The sequence below is a fragment of the Bufo gargarizans genome, chromosome 8 (assembly GCF_014858855.1).
Source record: "Bufo gargarizans isolate SCDJY-AF-19 chromosome 8, ASM1485885v1, whole genome shotgun sequence".
Taxonomy (NCBI): domain Eukaryota; kingdom Metazoa; phylum Chordata; class Amphibia; order Anura; family Bufonidae; genus Bufo; species Bufo gargarizans.
In genome coordinates this window covers 190,223,375-190,243,181 of record NC_058087.1, presented here as the reverse complement: position 1 = coordinate 190,243,181, position 19,807 = coordinate 190,223,375, and the positions used below count along the sequence as shown (strand labels likewise).

The 19,807-nt window shown below is 48.1% G+C and overlaps 2 protein-coding genes across 3 annotated transcripts; one reads left to right on the top strand and one right to left on the bottom strand.

Annotated features, from left to right (window-relative positions):
- The first annotated feature begins 923 nt into the window (after positions 1 to 923).
- Positions 924 to 10,609, top strand: CCDC78 (coiled-coil domain containing 78). Of its 2 annotated transcripts, none has more exons than XM_044303755.1 (15): positions 924 to 1,056; positions 3,309 to 3,440; positions 3,727 to 3,813; positions 3,989 to 4,168; positions 4,433 to 4,591; positions 5,134 to 5,184; positions 5,328 to 5,416; positions 5,496 to 5,574; positions 5,671 to 5,796; positions 7,665 to 7,867; positions 8,402 to 8,576; positions 8,663 to 8,697; positions 9,206 to 9,281; positions 9,429 to 9,529; positions 9,913 to 10,609. In XM_044303755.1, the coding sequence occupies exons 2-15, from the start codon at positions 3,369 to 3,371 to the stop codon at positions 10,034 to 10,036; spliced, it is 1,557 nt and encodes a 518-aa protein (XP_044159690.1). In that variant the 5' UTR covers positions 924 to 1,056; positions 3,309 to 3,368; the 3' UTR covers positions 10,037 to 10,609. The 2 variants fall into 2 exon arrangements, with proteins under 2 accessions (XP_044159690.1, XP_044159689.1); XM_044303754.1 differs by lacking the exon at positions 924 to 1,056 and adding an exon at positions 2,619 to 2,964.
- A 5,215-nt stretch (positions 10,610 to 15,824) lies between these two features.
- Positions 15,825 to 19,083, bottom strand: ANTKMT (adenine nucleotide translocase lysine methyltransferase). The gene is made up of 6 exons (XM_044303748.1): positions 19,063 to 19,083; positions 18,076 to 18,239; positions 17,866 to 17,970; positions 17,649 to 17,789; positions 16,604 to 16,654; positions 15,825 to 16,371 (listed from the first exon to the last, which is right to left on the bottom strand). The coding sequence occupies exons 2-6, from the start codon at positions 18,235 to 18,237 to the stop codon at positions 16,183 to 16,185; spliced, it is 648 nt and encodes a 215-aa protein (XP_044159683.1). The 5' UTR covers positions 18,238 to 18,239; positions 19,063 to 19,083; the 3' UTR covers positions 15,825 to 16,182.
- Positions 19,084 to 19,807: the final 724 nt, after the last annotated feature.

The following is a 19,807-nucleotide window of genomic DNA, read 5'->3' as shown; positions in this document are numbered from 1 at the left end:
ATAGTTGTAGGACACTAGAGGGTGTTATATACCAATGTTTAGGGCAATTGAAGCAACTTCGATTCGCATAGAATTGATTTGAATATTAATTGAACTTTTTGAAAAATTTGTCAAAGCAGATACGAAACAAATTTGAAGAAGTTGGTGTTCTTGTTCAGACTTTTAATCAGCCAAAGTCTGTTTGATGTATCTGTGATTTGGGCTGAGTCTCGGTCAGCTCTGTGATCCTCCTGACGACTCCTCGGTCATTGACCCTGGGGCAGTTGGCTGCTCGTCACAATAAACACTGGTCACCATCCATTATGAATATGGAGAGCTGCGTTCATGATAAGGGCACACCTGCAGCCGGAGCACCATAACAAAGGGTTAATGTGACCTGTACAAAAAGGGGAAAGGATAAGGAGTGATCGAGGGGGATTCACCGACCCAGAGCAGGAGCAATCAAGGGGGTCCCATTCAGCAGGAGCGATCGAGGGGGTCTCACCCACCTGAAGCAGGAGCGATTGAGGGGGTCCTACCCACCCGCAGCAGAAGCGATTGAGGGGTTCCACTGACCAGGAGCAGGGGTGATCAAGGGGGTCTCACCCACCAGGAGCAGGAGTGATCGAGGGGGTCCCACCCACCAGGAGCGTTCAAGGGGATCCCGCTTACCAGGAGCAGGAGCAATCAAGGGGGTCTTACACACCTGGAGCAGAAGCGATCTAGGGGGTCACACTTACCCGAAGCAGGAGCGATCGAGTGGGTCGGACCCACCCGCAGCAGGAGTGATCAAGGTGGTCCTACCCACCCGGAGCAGAAGCGATTGAGGGGGCCCACCAACCAGGAGCAGGAGCGATCTAGGGGGTCTCACCCACCCGAAGCAGGAGCTATCGAGGGGGTCCTACCTACCTGCAGCAGGAGTGATCGAGGGAGTGCAAGAAGGCTGTAAAATTGCAATCATATCCAAAGCTGCATAGATAACTGTACTGGTCATCAACAGACTCCTGAATAGCTCCACCTGCTGTCCGGCATGTGAAGTCTAACGTTGAGCTTTTACTTTTGAATGCAGCTTTGCATGTGAGTGGAGTATGTTATTATTGATATTGGGTACCGTACAGTATTATGGGGGTGTGGTCTGATGAGTTGCCATGTTATTGGGGGTGTCCTAATGTACAGGACATAGAGATAAGATGCTAGAAATCCCTAGTGGAGGGTGCGGGAGGCGTCACGTGTTTACAGATCAGGGTTAGGGTTAGATAAAGAGCTGACGACACTTCCACGATTTTATGGAACAAAATGTTCCCGGGAGGGTGACCTATAGACCTACTGTAAGTCTACAAGCGAGGACACGTTGGTCACTATACCGGGGAGCATTGACTTCGAGGAACGTGTCACAATCTACACCAAACCTTGCTGCATTATTAAACACAGCGAACGTCTCATCCTGGAGAGAGACACAGAAAGATGGCGGCAGTGACCCTGGAGTCCAGACTGCTTGTACCCGAGCTATAGATTGTATGCAACTGCAGGAGAAGGATGGCAGACTGCAGGGTCCGTGTCTACATAATCCAGATACATGAGTCTCCAGTCACATCCAGAGCTGCAACAAGCAGGACATAGATAGACCATCAGAATTGTGAATGCAGCTCTGGATGTGACTAGAGTATAGACCACAGCTATGATGATGATGCCCTGAGGTAGCCAGACACCCACTTCCTGAGGCTCTAACTTTGTCCACCATGCTTTATACCACAGCACATCTTGTTGGTTAGTGCAGACATCCGACAAGTGCCCCCCCCCAGCCCATAAATCAGAATACTGTATGTGGCCTGTGAAGGGTGCCATTTGTTTCAGCATCACCCATACCCCCAGCGTCAAGCACCTGGGTCCCCATAACTGCGGAGGGAAACAAAAAGATGAGACAGGGAAGAATCCAACCCAGTGGGTTCTTGTTTCCCTCCAGCCATCCGCATAGACATTAGATAGTCAGTGGATCGGGCCAGGATCCAAAGGATCGGCTGAGCTGGACCAGTAAAGGATTCTAAATCCTGACAGATCCCATTAAATTCTAATGGGTCCATCAGGTCCCCAGTGTTTTCTATCTGTATTATGTTGCTTTTATTCTTTAGCACTGTCCCTTTAAATTATTTACCTGTTGCTAAGCAACACAGCCTTCCCCAGGAGTCACTGAGCTGTTCCTAGAAGCATGTGACAGCGTTTCCTTAGTAACCAGCTAGAACTTCATCACACATGTGGAACGCAAGCCACTTCCTGTTTCTGGCTGTCTGTGACAGGAAGTAAGCGTTGCTTAGTAACCATAAAGCTACAGCTGTAAATTCAAGGGGTTGTACAGGATTGCAGAAACATTTTAGGGTTTCTGTCATCAGTATTAACCCTATTAAACTAGCTGACATTAGCGATGTGCTAATGTCAGCTAAACCTAACTAGCCTATTCCTACTTTTATCTATGCCCCCGTTGAAGCACCGTTCTCCCACCTCTGGACGTGCCCCGCTGCACTTGATTGACAGGGCCAAGCAGCCTTGGTCTTCTCCTGCCGGCCCTGTCTGCCACCACTCACTGCGCCTGCGCCGAACACTTAACGGGACAGCGCAGGCGCGAGATACATGGCAGACAGGGTTAATTCTGATGACAGAAACTCTTTAAGACTCGTCTCGTGTGTTCTCCTCCACACACACATAAAGCTTTGTGCTGGTGTCATCACAACTGCATTATAAATAGACCTGGTGACGTCACCGCGCCTTCGTTGTATCCTGTGCTGCAAGCCTTGCATTCCCCTCCCTGTCACTGGGGAGTCACCGGCTGATTGCTTGCCAGGTCTCCATGGTAACTCCTCTCCCGGCTGTAAACACATCCAGCCCGGGGTGCATTGTTCTGCCTTTCTGTGCTGTGTGACAACCATGGACGCCTCTGAAGACAGTGACTTCTCTCTGAAGGAGCAGGTCAGGCAGCTGAGCAACGAGAATGTGAGTAGATCGCGACGATTTAAGAAAAAGTGGGTCTCTGAATGAGGTTGCAAGGAATCAACTAGTTATGCCTGATAAAGTCTTGTCTCTCTTTGGAGCCCTCTCGGAGTACATAACAAGCCCTTCATCAGGTCCAGCTTGACGAAGGGGGTCAGCATTTTGACCGAAATGCATGAGAGTCTATACGTTACACCTCCAAATAGTGGGTCTGTGTTATGGTTTGGGAGGTTGGGGGGTGCTGTCCTTCTAGGTTCTCATTCATGGTCACCGGAGGACCTCCATAGTTGGAGCACTCTTCTATATCTTGTGCCGTTGAAGAGGGTCTGATTTCTTTGATCTCTCAGGTTCAGCTGCAGGATCGCAACGAGAGACTGTACGCCAAGCTGACCGAACTGCAGGACAAGATGGGGAAACTAGCTGGGTCCAAGACGGATCTGTCGTCACGACTGGTGCTCAGCGAGGAGGGGAAGCTGAAGGTACGAGATGTTCTATGGACTCTAGAACGAGGTGGGTCATGCTGGAGAAGTTGGATGTTCTAGAACCCTACCTTTCGTGTTTTAGTACGAGGTGGGTCATGCTGGAGAAGTTGAATGTTCTAGAACCCTACCTTTCGTGTTTTAGACTCCTACAGAACCTTGCTGTGTATGTTCTGCAGCATTTCATAGTGGTTGAGACAGCTGAGATATGAGGAGCTGTTTGATGGTGACATGGATCTTCATGCATTTTACGTCCCCCCCCCAAGTTACATTTTTCTCTTCACAGATTTCTAAGGAGTTGATAGAACTTCAGATTGAAACCAACAAGATCAGGGAGCACTACGAGGCCGAGATTTTTGAACTTAAGAACATAGTAAGTTGGACTGAAATCAAATCTCCATGGACTCACTTCCTGCAGAGCTTTTGTTGATACATAGCAGCCAATGTGAACAATCTGAGCTGCAGTGTAAATCATGGAGGAGAGACAGAGCAGCCTCCTGAACCTTTGATGAAACAGGCCCCCTAACTACATTCTGCCTTCCACGTAGATCTTGACACTGGAGAACAGACTTATGACTGTAGAACTTCATAAGGAGAAGTTATCTGGAGAGTACGAGGCCTTGAAGGAACGCCTCCGATCTGTGGAGGTGAACCGTAAGGAGCTGGCTGACGAGTACATCGTTTTAAAGAGTAATTACCTGGCACTGAGCAAAGAGCATGAACGTGAGGTGAGGACCACGCCTGCAATCAGTCTGTGTCCCTGCATGCCTTTTATTTTACTGTTCAGCTTGTGTGTTAGTTTACACTGTAGTTCAGGAATTTTATTCATGAACCTGGAACATCAGGATGGATATATATCTATAGGGCTTCATGGAAAAACTATTTTCTACATTTTTTGCCAATCTCATTGCTCTATACAGTATTTCACCAACCTTCATAGATTGTTGTTTTTGGATTTTTTTCACTGTTGTCTAATGTCTCCGTCTGCACAGGTTGCCAAGAATGATGAGCTGAGCATGGAGCTTCTCAATTTGGTCAACCGAGAGCGAAATGATGCCTACACGCAGTCTCAAGCTCTGGTCAATGAGGCCACGTCAGAGCTGGACAGAGTGCGAGCCATGGTCAACCACATGTCAGCGCGTAAGATCAAGGTAGGTGGGTCACATTCACACCATTGCCTGCAATGTAATATGTTCATACGGCGGTTTATGCCGCTGGAATTTCAGCGCATACTCCACACCCGCAATTTCCTGTGCCAGCTGCGTGGTGTCTGCCGCCCATTGTTTGCAATGGGTCACCCATGCATTAGTCATCTGAATGGCCACCATGTCCACATCGCTCCTGTAGTGGACACATTTATATGACCTACTGGAGCACATAGACTGGGGTCACCATGATGGGACAACACCTTTAAAGGGGTGTTCCAGGATTAACATATTGATGACCTATCCTCAGGATAGGTCATAAATATGAGATCGGAGGGGGTCCGACGCCCGGGACGCTTTTCAAATTGTGAATCTATGCCACAGGGTCTTCCAGAATTATCCTCAGGTAGGTGTCCTCTCCATGACTGACCTTGCGCTCACCATATATAGGTTGAACTATACGGGGTTTGTAGACGGTATCACAGGTAAATGTTACTAAAAATCACGGAAATTCAAACAAGTAATTATGAACACGTTGGGTTTTTCAGCCTGAAGAGCTGGTGGCCTCAGAGCATGAACGGAAAAAACTAGAAAGAAACGTAAGTCATGATTTCATGTTTAATCAACATCTATAGGACTCTGGTTTTTAGAGAAGATGGTGGAGCTTGCTCCAGGCTGGCGGTCAGCAGGAGCGGTTTATCCGTCTCTATATCTTCTCACTTTGACCTTTGTGTCTTTGCAGCTTCTTGGGAACCAAGATGAAATCAAGGAAGAGATTCAAAGCATGAAGAAAATCCACGACACCCAGCAGCAGAAGTTAGAGGAGCGAGTGTAAGTTGTATTCAAGGTTACTTCAAGATCTAGAAAACTCCGTAAGATGTCTGTCTCACGTGTTTTTATCTAACCACAGCATTGCCATGGGTAAGGAGCTCCAAGAGGCGAAAAGAGGCATCCGCAACACTCAGCACAAGATGGCCGAACAGTCTGCAGTGAGTGATGGCTCTGTTGTGTCCTTTGTGTCTACTCTTATCACCTGGGGAAGTTGAATTTTTAGATAATTATTTTTTATCTACCCTCTGCCTTAGGTTCTCTTGACATCTCAGAGTCAGCTGAAGGAAATTGAAGCTGAAAACTCTCGTCTCCAGATGCAGCTGAAGGAGCTCAATGAGGAGTATCGATCAAGGCTTAACCACTATATTCAGGATCTAGCTGTGAGAGCCTTTATAAGCTACGGCTACTCATAAACGTGGAATGGTGGTAGGGTTGTGAGATGATGGTGAGATGAGGGATGAAGGAGGGGATGTAGGATGATGGTGAGATGTAGAATGAAGACTGGATGTAGGATGATGTATGGAAGAAGACAGGATGTAGGGTGATGTGAGATGAGCACTAGTAGTATGATGTAGGACAGAATGATGATGGGATTTAGGATGATGGGTTGTAGGATGATGATGGGATGTAGGATAATTTTAGGATGTAGAATGATGGCGGGGTGTAAGATGATGGTGGGATGCAGGATGATGATGGGATGTATGAAGATTATAAAATATAGGATAATTGCAGGATGTTAAGAACATGGCGGGATGTAGGATGATGATGGGATGTAAGAAGATTATGAGATATAGGATTATGGTGAGATGTAGAAAGATGATGAGATGTAGGATTATAGTGAGATGTAGAAAGATGATTAGATGTAGGATTATGGTGAGATGTAGAAAGATGATGAGATGTAGGATTATGGTGAGATGTAGAAAGATGATGAGATATATGATTATGGTGAGATGTAGAAAGATGATGAGATGTATGATTATGGTGAGATGTAGAAAGATGATGAGATGTATGATTATGGTGAGATGTAGAAAGATGATAAAATGTAGGATTATGGTGAGATGTAAAAAGATGATGAGATGTAGGATTATGGTGAGATGTAGGATTATGGTGAGATGTAGGATTATGGTGAGATGTAGAAAGATGATGAGATATATGATTATGGTGAGATGTAGAAAGATGATGAGATGTAGGATTATGGTGAGATGTAGAAAGATGATGAGATGTAGGATTATGGTGAGATGTAGAAAGATGATTAGATGTAGGATTATGGTGAGATGTAGAAAGATGATGAGATGTAGGATTATGGTGAGATGTAGAAAGATGATGAGATGTAGGATTATGGTGAGATGTAGGATTATGGTGAGATGTAGGAAGATGATTAGATGTAGGATTATGGTGAGATGTAGGAAGATGATTAGATGTAGGATTATGGTGAGATGTAGAAAGATGATGAGATGTAGGATTATGGTGAGATGTAGAAAGATGATGAGATATATGATTATGGTGAGATGTAGAAAGATGATTAGATGTAGGATTATGGTGAGATGTAGAAAGATGATGAGATGTAGGATTATGGTGAGATGTAGAAAGATGATGAGATGTAGGATTATGGTGAGATGTAGAAAGATGATTAGATGTAGGATTATGGTGAGATGTAGAAAGATGATGAGATGTAGGATTATGGTGAGATGTAGAAAGATGATGAGATGTAGGATTATGGTGAGATGTAGAAAGATGATGAGATGTAGGATTATGGTGAGATGTAGAAAGATGATAAAATGTAGGATTATGGTGAGATGTAAAAAGATGATGAGATGTAGGATTATGGTGAGATGTAGAAAGATGATGAGATGTAGGATTATGGTGAGATGTAGGATTATGGTGAGATGTAGAAAGATGATGAGATGTAGGATTATGGTGAGATGTAGGATTATGGTGAGATGTAGGAAGATGATTAGATGTAGGATTATGGTGAGATGTAGAAAGATGATGAGATGTAGGATTATGGTGAGATGTAGAAAGATGATGAGATGTAGGATTATGGTAAAATGTAGGATTATGGTGAGATGTAGAAAGATGATGAGATGTAGGATTACAATGGGATGTAGAAAGATGATGAGATGTAGGATTACAGTGGGATGTAGAAAGATGATGAGATATAGGATTATGGTGATTATGAAGTGTATGATAAGATGTATGATGATGGTGGGATGATGAGTAGAATGGTTTACTCTTTGCTCCCTTATAGGATTACGTGGATGGGAATCTGAAGAGTGGAACAGGAGGTAAATTGGAGCCGGCTCGCATGAAGCAATATGTGGACAACATGCTTGGTGACATCAAAGCTTCTCACAGGTCTAGGGAGGAGCAGCTGGCGACGGCAGCGCGGCAGTACAAGAAGAGGATGCAGAACCTCCTCAAGAAACATGAGAACCTGATGATTGCATACCGGTAATATCAGACCAGGAGCAGGAGGAGACACAAATGTGGCCCTGGGCAGAAATCCTAGTGGGGGCCCCAGCATGGTCACTGAATCTGACACCCAAACCCATGTCTCAATCGGTTCCTGTTGGGATCTTTACCAGGAAATCTCTTCTATGTATGCTCTAAATGGCTATCCATAGCATAATGGGAGTTGTAGTCCCAGGTAATTTGGAAGAAGGTCTCAGATTCAAGTAGGGTCCATATTAAAATCGCTTCTTTATTTGGACATCATACAGACATGACAGACTGCCACACAGTCATGTCTGTCATGTCTGTATGATGTCCAAATAAAGAAGCGATTTTAATATGGATCCTACTTGAATCTGAGACCTTCTTCTAAATTACCTGCAGCTTGCGACGGGGTCACTCCCCTAGAGTTTCAGAATCGGGATTATACTTACTGGGAGGTGAGCTGGATTTAAGTTTTTCTCTCAGTTGTAGTCCCACACCCCTAGCCACTTCCCTTATACCGTGCAGTGATGATTTCCCATCCATTTCCAGAATGCAGAGGGAGCAGATCCTGGCTTTGGGGGACAGCGACGTTGACCCCGGCCCCCCCGAACATCATTTCTCTATCACTGACCCCGATCTACAGTCTCAGTCGTCCCTGGAGTTAAACCGACTGAGAGAGGACAAGGCCCGGCTGGAGTCACAGATCCAGGATCTGAAGGAGAAGGTTGGTAGATTAAGTAAATATTTATGGTGGGCGGAGTTACCTGTTAATTATTCCAATTACTAATTGTTTGCCGTTTCATGTTGCAGAGAAGAATAAATGACAATGCCGTATTCAATCAAAAGTAAGTTAGAGGGCGGGGCTAGATTTAAAGGGGCTTGTCCACTTATGACTGTACTGCAGCTCATTGCCCGGGTTCTCTCTTATACTTCCATTTGATAACGTAGTGGACAATCCCTTTAAGCTACTGCACTTCAAGCAGGCAGGGTGCTCATCACTGTTGGCAAGTCTCATGTGCCCCCCCCCCCCTTCCATGACGTGGGTGGGGAAACAGGACATGTGACCCTCTCAGCATTGCTGAGTGGCTGACAAGGCTCTGGGCAGATGCATAAATACATACTGATCACCACGCTAGTGGGCCGTTTAAAGGGACTGTCCAAGGTTAGAAAAACATGGCTGCTTTCAGTTGCGCTGATATGGGGTGGAGCTGCAATACCGCACACACCCTGTGGACAAGTGTGGCGCTGTTTTAGGTAGAAGCCAGATATGTTTTTCTAACCATGGACAACCCCTTTAAGAGATTCAGTCGGATCAGAGCCCACAATCGGTGACGCGTCTCCTTTACTCTACAGACAACGCAACCAGCTGAGCGAGGAGAACTGGGCAGAGATCAGGAAGCAACTGAGAGAGTTCACCCACAACACACAGGTAAGTGAGGGCGTCTCCATACTGAACCCCAGGTCCCGCCTTTCCCTGTCGCTAGCGGCCATAAACTGTTCTAATGACATCAGAGTAATGGCCACTACTGCCTCCTAGTGGTGGGAGAGAACATTGAGTCCTTTTTGCTCCCCCTAGGAGGACTTGGAGAAGGAGAGGAGTCAGCTGCTGGCGAGAGCGGTGGTAGCGGAGGAGCAGGTAGCGGAGCTGCAGGAGTATGTGGATAAGCACTTGGGAAGGTGAGGAAATCTCTATAAAAATCTCTAGAAAACCACCTATGTCCACCTATATTATACTCCAGAGCTGCATTCACAATTCTGCAGGCTTTAGAGCTGAAATCTCCAAGCGTTCTCTGCTAGAACTGTCCTCGTAACACTGGACTCTGTGCAATAATCTAACGTACAAGAACTGGGCCCCTCTGACTGAGAGGAGGCTTTTGGGGAGTGTCTGTCCGCAGGCTTGCTGACTGTTTCCACTGACTGCAGCTCTGTAGTATAACAGGCTGTAATGTAGTCTGTGTCTACGCTGCAGATGTACTAGGTGCGCACAATAATGTGCAGGGGGGGGGGGGGGATTTATTATGACGCACGGCAGAACTGTAGCTCATGATATCTTTCCACAGATATAAACAGGAAATCATGCGGCTGCGGAAGCTGATGGGCAGCGACGGTCAGAGGGCCTTCAGCGCTGACGCTCCTCAGTCACTGCACATCAGGGCTCTGAGGAAGAGCAGCCATGAGATGTGATCCCCCTCTACAGGCCGTCAGTGGTACTGCGTGCCGGACTCTTCACAGACTGTGTCACCTATGGAAGGTCTCCGGCTGTAATCTGGGGTCGGAGGACCTCTCTGTCATTGACTTTATTAACGACCATATTATAGTCAGAAATATTTTTTTTTACAAAAAATTTCTGCTTCTTGAAAATCTATTTATTCTTATCAATCAGTGCAAGATGAGGTTGCTTAATCCTACTCCATGAGTGTACAGCTCAGCTGCCTCGTCTGTTGGAGTCTATGGTAGCCTGAAATCCACCTCTCGCCTGTATTATCCTTATACTTTACACTGCCAATTTGCTCCATTATTGCACGGCCATGACCAGCGACTTCAGCTCATTGGGAGTCTGAGTTAGCCAGAAATCTACCTCCTGTCTCGTCAGAGGCACAGACTGCTGCTGTATCCCCCATGCTTTACACTGCTGCTCTGCCTGTTGACAACTGCTACGTAAAAACTCAACAGGAAGTCAGTACATGATTATTTCTATTCCTGGACATAATGATTATAAACTGCAAGAGGAAAGAATATTATCAGGAGCCAGATGCATCTGGAGTAAGGGGAGGGACCATAACAAGGGGGAGGGGGGGTCTGTCAGTGAGGGGGAGGGGCTTCAGTAAGGGGGAGGAGTCCAGACTAGCTGCCAGTAATAGAATTGAAAATGCTCCAAAGGGAGGGCTGACAACTTATCTGACAACTATCATGGGCGATAAATAAGTGGTCACCCAGCTTTCCCAGAAACAGATAAAACTGAAAACTCTTTTCTACCAGGAACAGCACCACCCCTGTGAGTGGGTTGTGTCTGAAATAGCAGCTCGACTTCACTGAAGCTTATGGGGATGAGCTGTAATACCACACTTGACCTGTGGACAGGCGTGGCGCTGTATCTGGAAGAAAGCAGCCATGATTTATTTATTTTTAAACCTGGACAACTGGAGAAGTCACAAACCTTCCAGTTTAAGGAAGTGATAAAAAAAAAAATGAAAATTCATTAAAATGATATAAGTGATACGTTCTCAGAGAATTAAAAAATGATCGTACATTGTAAAATCAGAGAAAAAACTAAAACCTACATAAATAGCAATAAAATGATCATTGTACAGTTCATAAAATACATTACAGCCTGTGTTATACTCCAGAGCTGCATTCACTATGCTGCAGACGTCAGAGCTGAAATCTCCCAGCATCCCCTCCAGAACCTGCTGTAGTGACGAGCTGATCGTACACTGCCCCAATGTTATAGGGCGGGTCTGATGACAAGCTTGCTGACTGTTTCCACTGACAGCGATCGGTAAACAGAGGACACAGTGACGGGATGTGAATGTGCAGTACGCAGCCCTGCAGGGTGAGCGAATGGTGAGGTCACAGGGGTAGTTAATAAACCAAGGGTGTTCTTGGTACTCAGTTTTTATATACCCTGGGCAGGCATACAGCAGTGATGGAGAGGCTGGCACAGGGATCCTCTGGGGCACTCTCTATGTATAGGGACCAGGCCGGGTGGTAGGTGAGGTGCCCTGGGTGTTGCAGGTTTAGTGTGCCTGTGGCAAGATCCCTTATAGTTTGTGACGCCAGTGCCGGTAACGGGGGCACACCGATTTGTTGTAGGAATAATTGAGGAACACAAGTTGCAGTGAACCAGAACTTCTTTTTACTGAACAGTTCAACTATTTACATTCTTTAGTTAGTTCCACACGTAAAAGGTTGGTAACAGGCAGGCTCCTGTCTGGCTTTCGACAAGGCCCGTATGCCCTATTGCTGGCTTTATCCTTAAACCTTCCTCTGGTATATATCCTCTTGCTGTAAAATATCCTTCTGCCCTTCAGCTCTCTACTTGGCTGGATAAGAGTGGCTCTGCACTGTACTTTTAAAGGAACTAGGTTTCTTCAGGAGGCAACTTCTTCCCCTGGATGCAAGCTAGGAACCTGGGCTATCTAGCTGCATGTTAGAAGCTGATCTTCAGCTCCTCTCTAGCTAAAGTGCTAACTTCACTCCCTTCTGGACTGACTCTTTCCTGTCTGGGCCTTACTATATATACTAGGGGGTTCCCTAGCTCCCTCTACAGCTTAGGAGGAGGAACTACACCCCTAACAGGCCTGGTACAGGAGATAACAGGAAAATACACATTAAAAATACCATATAAAACACAATGACCATGTTCCACAGGAGGTGGAGAACAACGTGTCCCAATTGACCCTTGAGTAGTGCCCACATTTACATAGTGGGACACTACATACCCCACTGCTTTGAGGTTGCCCGTCCTCGGCGCAACACAGGGGGCCCGCCCAGCTGGAAACTGTGACCTGAAAGACAAAAAATGCAAAGCAGGCATATACAATAATCACTACATTTGCAATAAAATATCAGGCAGCTCCGCTGGAAAAGGAACAAGTACGTTGAAAAGGGGCGTCGTTCTCTTCACAGGATAGAACAGGGAACAGGGGCGCTGACCTGGTACAGCGTATCAGGAATAACCAGGATAGGCCATAATAATAAAATACAATAGTCCTATAAAACAGCATCTCAGAGTCCCACATGTGTTGGGGTCATCTCTGGGCACAGTTCTTGAATTAAGATTGCACATAAAAGTCACAGCACAAAACTCCACATTTCAGGGATACTTTCCCCTGGCGAGTCCTGGTAGATAAAAGTGGTGCTGTAATATCCCTATTCAACCTGATAAGGGGGTTAAAAGGGTAAAGGTGCAAAAACAGCAGGCACAACTTGGATTAGCACTTAAAGCAGGCAGGATGTTCTGGTAAACAGTATGGCAGCAGAGCAATTGGAATTCTCAGTGGCCTTACAACCACCACTGGGCCGTGGGAAAACTGGCAGCAGCTCATTGTGCCAAAACATAGGACTCCAGTCCTGAAACAGTTAAGTTACTGTAAGGGTCCCTCAGTAATCAAAGCCTAGCAGGCCTACTCACAGGTACGTGTCCAGTTCATACTGATCGTCAGACGTGGTGCATCCTGGTTCCGTTCTGAGTCTTGGCCTGGAACGGGAATCCGCACTTGGCTGGGCCCATAAAATGGTATTAGCAGGCAACTGTAGAACAAATGGGGCTGTCAATGGTATAGGCTCCGCAAGCCTGGGGGTTAACGATGCAGGAGGCTCCATGGGTCTGGGTGTTGCCGGCTTTATGCGACGGACCCGACTCCTGGTATAACAAAGTTTTTCGGGCACAGTGATGGTGGTCGCCGAACTGGTGGCGGCGGGATGTTTCACTGCAGGCCCGGGGACATCAGAGTTCTTGGACGACTCACCATTGTCCGGTGGTATTGGTGCCACTCTGGACGCGGCAATTTGGCGCAGGCCATCAAGATGGACTTCTCGCCTGGGGATTTGATCCTCCAGAGTCTCATGTAATGCTCCGCTGCAGGGATCCGGTACTGTCGCAGCAGGTTCAGGTACGGAGTCACAACTCTTTCCTCGCCGCAGGACGTCAAGAGTCTCATGGAATTTCTGCATGTTTTCCATCTCCACTTGTGTCTTCTCCCTGCGGGGCAACTCAGTTTCTCTAGCACTGTTTTCTGCCAGAAGATATTAGGGCCGGTGAAGGAACCCCTCCTGGTAAGTATTGCAAGCAGGTTCCGCTGGACTCTCTGGCTCGCATTCTAGACTGGCGGGCTCCTCAGGCTCTTCCCAATCCTCTGGTCCCGGCTTGGGACGGGTTATTGCCGTGGCATAAGGACCCCTCAGGCCCTCGGCGGGGTAAATTCCACTTTTTCCCCTTTGCGGAGGTTATGCAAATGTTCGGGTAAGTAACTGCGTTTTACAGACCTCTGATTCACAAAAAGGTCTCGGCCTGTGGAGAAGTCCTTGATGAACCCGAAACCTCTGCCTTTATCAAACGTTACCACCACTCCCATCCTTCTCTCCAGATGGGGCTGAGTATTTGAGTGGGGCTTGTATACTGTCTTCGCGAGCTCCTCGAAGTAGATTTTTTTTTCAGTAGTCTTTCGTATTGCCGCGGCGCGTATCTCGGCCATTGCGCAGAGGGCTTGGCAAATCCCCTACACGAGCCAAGGCATGGCTCGGACTGCGACCGCGATGGGAAGCAAGGTGGCCTCTCCGGTCCCGAAGTATAGGCAGGCGGTGCTTCTCTCTCTTCAATCATCTCAGGCTCTGGGGTCTTGTTCGCAGATAAGGCCATTCCGGCAGGAGACTCTCCCCTCTGCAACATTCCCGATCCTTCTACTGCACACAATTGGGCGGCACGCAGTACTTCACACAAGACCTCCCACTGCTCCGGGAGGCCGCCCCCTAGGTACTCCAACATGGGGGAGGCGGAGTCCATCTTGGCAGAATATGCAAATTAAAGGCTGTGGCGCGAAAATACAGTCCTTCCTGCTCTCTCAGCAGAAGGCGCCAAATTCTTCCCGCCAACAAAACACAGCGATGGCACAGCAATAATTCCAGTCAGCTTAGGCGGCCATCTTTAAGCATAAGGCTGTCCATTCACTGACAGCAAGAGGTGACTTAAGAAGCAGCAAACAGTCCACAAAATACAGTTTTCACACCGCGGTTTCTCACAGTTCTTTGGCCCAACAATTTTCAAATAAACAGATAGGGCATTTATCACTTTTTTAGGCAATAATGGCACACAGTTCAGATTCCACTATGGCGTAGGGATATTCGTATCCTGTTCGTGACGCCAAAATATGCAGTACGCAGCCCTGCAGGGTGAGCGAATGGTGAGGTCACAGGGGTAGTTACTAAACCGAGGGTGTTCTTGGTACTCACAGTTTTTATATACCCATGGCAGGTGTACAGCAGTGATGGAGAGACTGGCACATGGATCCTCTGGGGCACTCTATGTATAGGGACCTGGCTAGGTGGTAGGTGAGGTGCCCTGGGTGTTGCAGGTTTAGTGTGCCTGTAGCAAGATCCCTTATAGTTTGTGACGCCAGTGCCGGTAACGGTGGCACACCGATTTGTTGTAGGAATAATTGAGGAACAAAAGTTGCAGTGCACCAGTCTTTAGTTAGTTCCACATGTAAAAGGTTGGTAACAGGCAGGCTTCATATAAATGGCAGGCAAAGTCCTTGCAAGATACTCAGAGGGAATAACATTTACAGATCAGGCTGCATTTTCCTTAGGTCCTGTCTGGCTTTCTCCAAGGCCCGTATGCCCTATTGCTGGCTTTATCCTTGGGTAGGGAAACCTTCCTCTGGTATATATCCTCTTGCTGTAAAATATCCTTCTGCCCTTCAGCTCTCTACTTGGCTGGATAACAGTGGCTCTGCACTGTACTCTTAAAGGGGTTGTCCAGGTTCAGAGCTGAACCTGGACAACCCTCCATTTTCACCCAGGCAGCCCCCCTCACATGAGCATCGGAGCAGTTCATGCTCCGATGCTCTCCTTTGCCCTGCGCTAAATTGCACAGGGCAAAGGCATTTTTCTGAGTGACGTACCGGGCTCTCTATGGGGCTGACAGGAACCCCGGTGACGTCACCGGCACTGATGGGCGGGATTTGGCTCTGCCCTAGCCAGTAAAACGGCTAGGGCAGAGCTAAAGCCCGCCCCTCAGAGCCGGTGACGTCACCGAACACACTACTGGGCGGAAGTTACCGCCCGGCAGTGTGTTATTGAAAACACAAGAGCCCGTGCCCTGCGCGATCTAGCACAGGGCACGGGAGCGCATCGGAGCATGAGATGCTCCGATGCTAGGCTCAGGGGGGCTGCCGGGGTGAAAATAAGGGTATGTCCGGGTTCAGCTCTGAACCTGGACAACCCCTTTAAAGGTACTAGATATCTTCAGGAGGCAACTTCTTCCCCTGGATGCAAGCTAGGAACCTGGGCTATCTAGCTGCATGTTAGAAGCTGATCTTCAGCTCCTCTCTAGCTAAAGTGCTAACTTCACTCCCTTCTGGACTGACTCTTTCCTGTCTGGGCCTAACTATATATACTAGGGGGGTTTCCTAGCTCCCTCTACAGCTTAGGAGGAGGAACTACACCCCTAACAGGCCTGGTACAGGAGATAACGGGAAAATACACATTAAAAATACCATATAAAACACAATGACCATGTTCCACAGGAGGTGGAGAACAACGTGACCCAATTGACGCTTGAGTAGTGCCCGCATTTACATAGTGGGACACTACAAATGTCCCTTCCGTGGTCACACCTCGGTGCCCGGCTCTTTGGTCTTCACAGCTTGCCGTACAGTCCTAATATCATAGGCCCAGGCTCGGTCTACACCCTCTCCGATGATGTCACTGGGTACCCACGTGGGTAGTGGGAACCGTCCAGCCACCACCCGGGCACCGCTGGGCAGCTCCGCCAGCATCTTGTTCTCCAGCAGCGAGAGCTGTGAGCAATAAGTAAATTATAATCCGTATAAACACACCAGGCAATCGCTTAAATAGCAGCTGCATAATATATCACTGGGATGGCAGACTCCAGGCTGCTGTTTATACCGCCTCCACACTACAGGCTGACGTAAAACAGCAGCGCGCTCCACGACTCATCTACAGTCCTGTGTGTCAGGCTGCAGCACATCTGGCGATTGCGAGAAGCGTCCGGAAGCAGCGACCACTTACCACGCTGGGGGCCAGAAATACGGAGACGTTGTCACAGTCGTGCAGCTTCACCTGCGCAAGGAAGACGCCATGTTATTATAGACACTGCAGATGGCGGATTATCAGACGCTCTGGATTATCGGACGGCCGTAGCCCCTAAGAAGACAGCGGGTCAGCCATCGCACCGCCCCGGAGAAGGGGTGATGTGCGCCATCAAGAGGAGGCTGCCCGCCAGTGCAACTATGTCCCGGGGGTTCCCTACAGCAGCAGCAACCAAGAGGTTTTATAGATACAGTACGTGTGAAGCTATTACATATCATAAAGTGAAAAGTTCCCGTGGACTTTGTGAAGATCTCTGCTTGCTGTCAGTGAATTTGAACCTTCATGTTGCTAACCAGAGGCTAAAAACCTTCCAGACCTAATACTTCTCACAGCTGGGGGTTTGTCACAGTTGTGTCCAGTCTGTGAGGTGAACCCACCGGCAGCACAGATCTCTCTCTCCTGTCCTGACAGTTTGTTACAATGTATCAGTGCAGGTAAAATACATCCAGACCGATCAGCTGGCAGAGAGTAGGCTTTACTGGATACAATTGTAACAAACCCTCAGCTGTGAGAATTAAAGGGGTTGTCTGATCTGGGACTTTGATGCCACATCGCTAGGACAAGCCACCAATGTCAGATAGGTGCCGGTCCCACCTCTGAGATCGGAACCTATCCCTAGAAATGAGAAGAGCTCACCCTGCGCACGTGCGGCCACAGGTCTATTCCCTTCTACGGAAACTCCGGAAGTCCCATAGAAATTAACAGCGCGCACACTGTGCATGCGCCCCTGTCAGGATGGGGCCAGGGCGGCTGGACATAAGAGCACAGCTAAGCGAGTCCGATCGGCCTTCCTGGTCGCTGCATCCATACGAATGGCTGAACTGGGAGTGTCCCTTTAAGAGACCAGGATAGGTTTTCCACTACTGGATGTAAACAAGGTTGTTTTCATTCACTGGCAGCAAGCAGTGATCTTGACACAACGCTGTGTACATGTTAAGCGGGGCTCAGACGGCAGGGGCGTTACCTTCCACAGGTCCTCTCGTAAGTATGTGACCCGCCGGTGGTATCCAGCCCTCCAGGCGTAGAGATAGGCCACGCGCACCAGCCACGGGTTCAGCTCGTACCCCACGGTAGGATGGAACCCCCTCCTGGCGGCCTCCAGCACCTGCAGGGTGAGCAGCGTCATCAATATGGCCGCAGCCGTAAACATGCGCCGTGACATAAAGAAGTGAAAGTCTCACGATTCTGCCGTCCCCGGAGCCCAGGTCCGCCATCTTTCCTGCGCGCCCCCTCAGCAGCGTCATGACGTTCTCCACTTGCTTGGCACTGGATGGCACGTAGGGCACCTGGGTACAGAGAAAGAGATACCATCACGCAGCCAATCAAATCGCGGGAAGCTGATGACATCACTGAACCTCATGCGGTGAGCTCATAGGCGGTGAGAAGTTTACCTGTAATTTTAGCGGCACTTTTCGGAAGCCGGGCATCAGCACCAGGGCCCAGACCAAGTAAGCCACCAGCCCTGTGCCCCCTGCTATCTGCAGAAGCCCCCAGCCGCCCACATCTTTCCCCTCCAGCTCCGACGCCACGTCCTGGGCGCCATCGTCATCCATTCCTGCAAGGAAGAACTAGTATTACTGACACCTTACATAGGACTGCAGGTGACATCTACTACATGATCTGTACTCACAGACTTATCACCGTGTTATCTGTGGTGTTACATAGGACTGCAGGTGACATCTACTACATGATCTGTACTCAGAGTTATCACCGTGTTATCTGTGGTGTTACATAGGACTGCAGGTAACATCTACTACATGATCTGTACTCACTGACTTATCACTGTGTTATCTGTGGTCTTACATAGGACTGCAGGTGACATCTACTACATGATCTGTACTCAGAGTTATCACCGTGTTATCTGTGGTGTTACATAGGACTGCAGGTGACATCTACTACATCATCTGTACTCAGAGTTATCACTGTGTTATCTGTGGTCTTACATAGGACTGCAGGTGACATCTACTACATGATCTGTACTCAGAGAGTTATCACTGTGTTATCATTGATGTTACATGGGGACTGCAGGTGACATCTACTACATCATCTGTACTCTGAGCTATCACTGTGGTGTTACATAGGACTGCAGGTGACATCTACTACAGTACATTATATGTACTTTTCTCTGCAGGTTTTATATTATGTCTTCTACCACATACAGTGATATATATGGGGAGGTGACAGTAATGGCCTCCTGTCAGCGCTATGACCGCCGCTGCCTCCCCCCCTCAGAACTCTAGAGGTCACGTGTAATCCTCTCTTCATCGCAACCCGTTTCCCGCCCAAAAGTTCCCACAATACCCCGCGCAGACTGACAGCTGCTCTCCCAATGCCCCTTATCTAGCGCCTATCACCATAGCAACTAGAAAGCGTCTTACCCCTCTTAGCCGAACTGAGAGAACCGGAAGTGTGCGCACTTAACAACCGACCGGCCGGAAAATTGTCTGACGTGTTGTGTTCCGTGTAGGTGACTTTGTGTCTCAGGTAAGTGGTGTGCAGTTGAATGGAGATGCTGGTAATTGTAAGAAGCATTGAGTAGTCGGCCTGGAGACCACCAAATGTTCGTCCAGTAAACGAGTCATTAAAATCAATGGAGTTAGTTCCCACACAACATCAGAATTAGGTTTCTGTTCAGAAAGTCTAATCATATTAACACCGATGACTGCAGATTCCCCCTAGACCTGTCAAATTAGAGGAACTCAGATCTAACAACAGACCTCAGACCGGACCCCCTGAAAATACAGACCTCAGACCGGACCCCCTGAAAATACAGACCTCAGACCGGACCCCCTGAAAATACAGACCTCAGACCGGACCCCCTGAAAATACAGACCTCAGGCCGGACCCCCTGAAAATACAGACCTCAGGCCGGACCCCCTGAAAATACAGACCTCAGGCTGGACCCCCTGAAAATACCGACCTTTAGACCGGACCCCCTGAAAATACAGACCTCAAACTGGACCCCCTGAAAATACAGACCTCAGACTGGACCCCCTGAAAATACAGACCTCAGACCGAACCCCCTGGAAATACAGACCTCAGACCGGACCCCTTGAAAATACAGACCTCAGGCCGGACCCCATGAAAATACAGACCTCAGACTGGACCCCCTGAAAATACAGA

Bases quoted from the DNA above. Each gene is read 5' to 3' on its own strand.
- CCDC78 (XM_044303754.1), top strand. From the start codon at position 2,899: ATGGACGCCTCTGAAGACAGTGACTTCTCTCTGAAGGAGCAGGTCAGG. The intron at 5,417-5,495 runs GTAAGTTGTATT...ATCTAACCACAG, and splicing joins CAGAAGTTAGAGGAGCGAGT to CATTGCCATGGGTAAGGAGC. The intron at 9,530-9,912 runs GTGAGGAAATCT...ATCTTTCCACAG, and splicing joins GTGGATAAGCACTTGGGAAG to ATATAAACAGGAAATCATGC.
- ANTKMT (XM_044303748.1), bottom strand. From the start codon at position 18,237: ATGGATGACGATGGCGCCCAGGACGTGGCGTCGGAGCTGGAGGGGAAA. The intron at 17,790-17,865 runs GTGAGACTTTCA...CTCACCCTGCAG, and splicing joins GCTCCGGGGACGGCAGAATC to GTGCTGGAGGCCGCCAGGAG. The intron at 16,655-17,648 runs GTAACGCCCCTG...TTCCTTGCGCAG, and splicing joins TACGAGAGGACCTGTGGAAG to GTGAAGCTGCACGACTGTGA.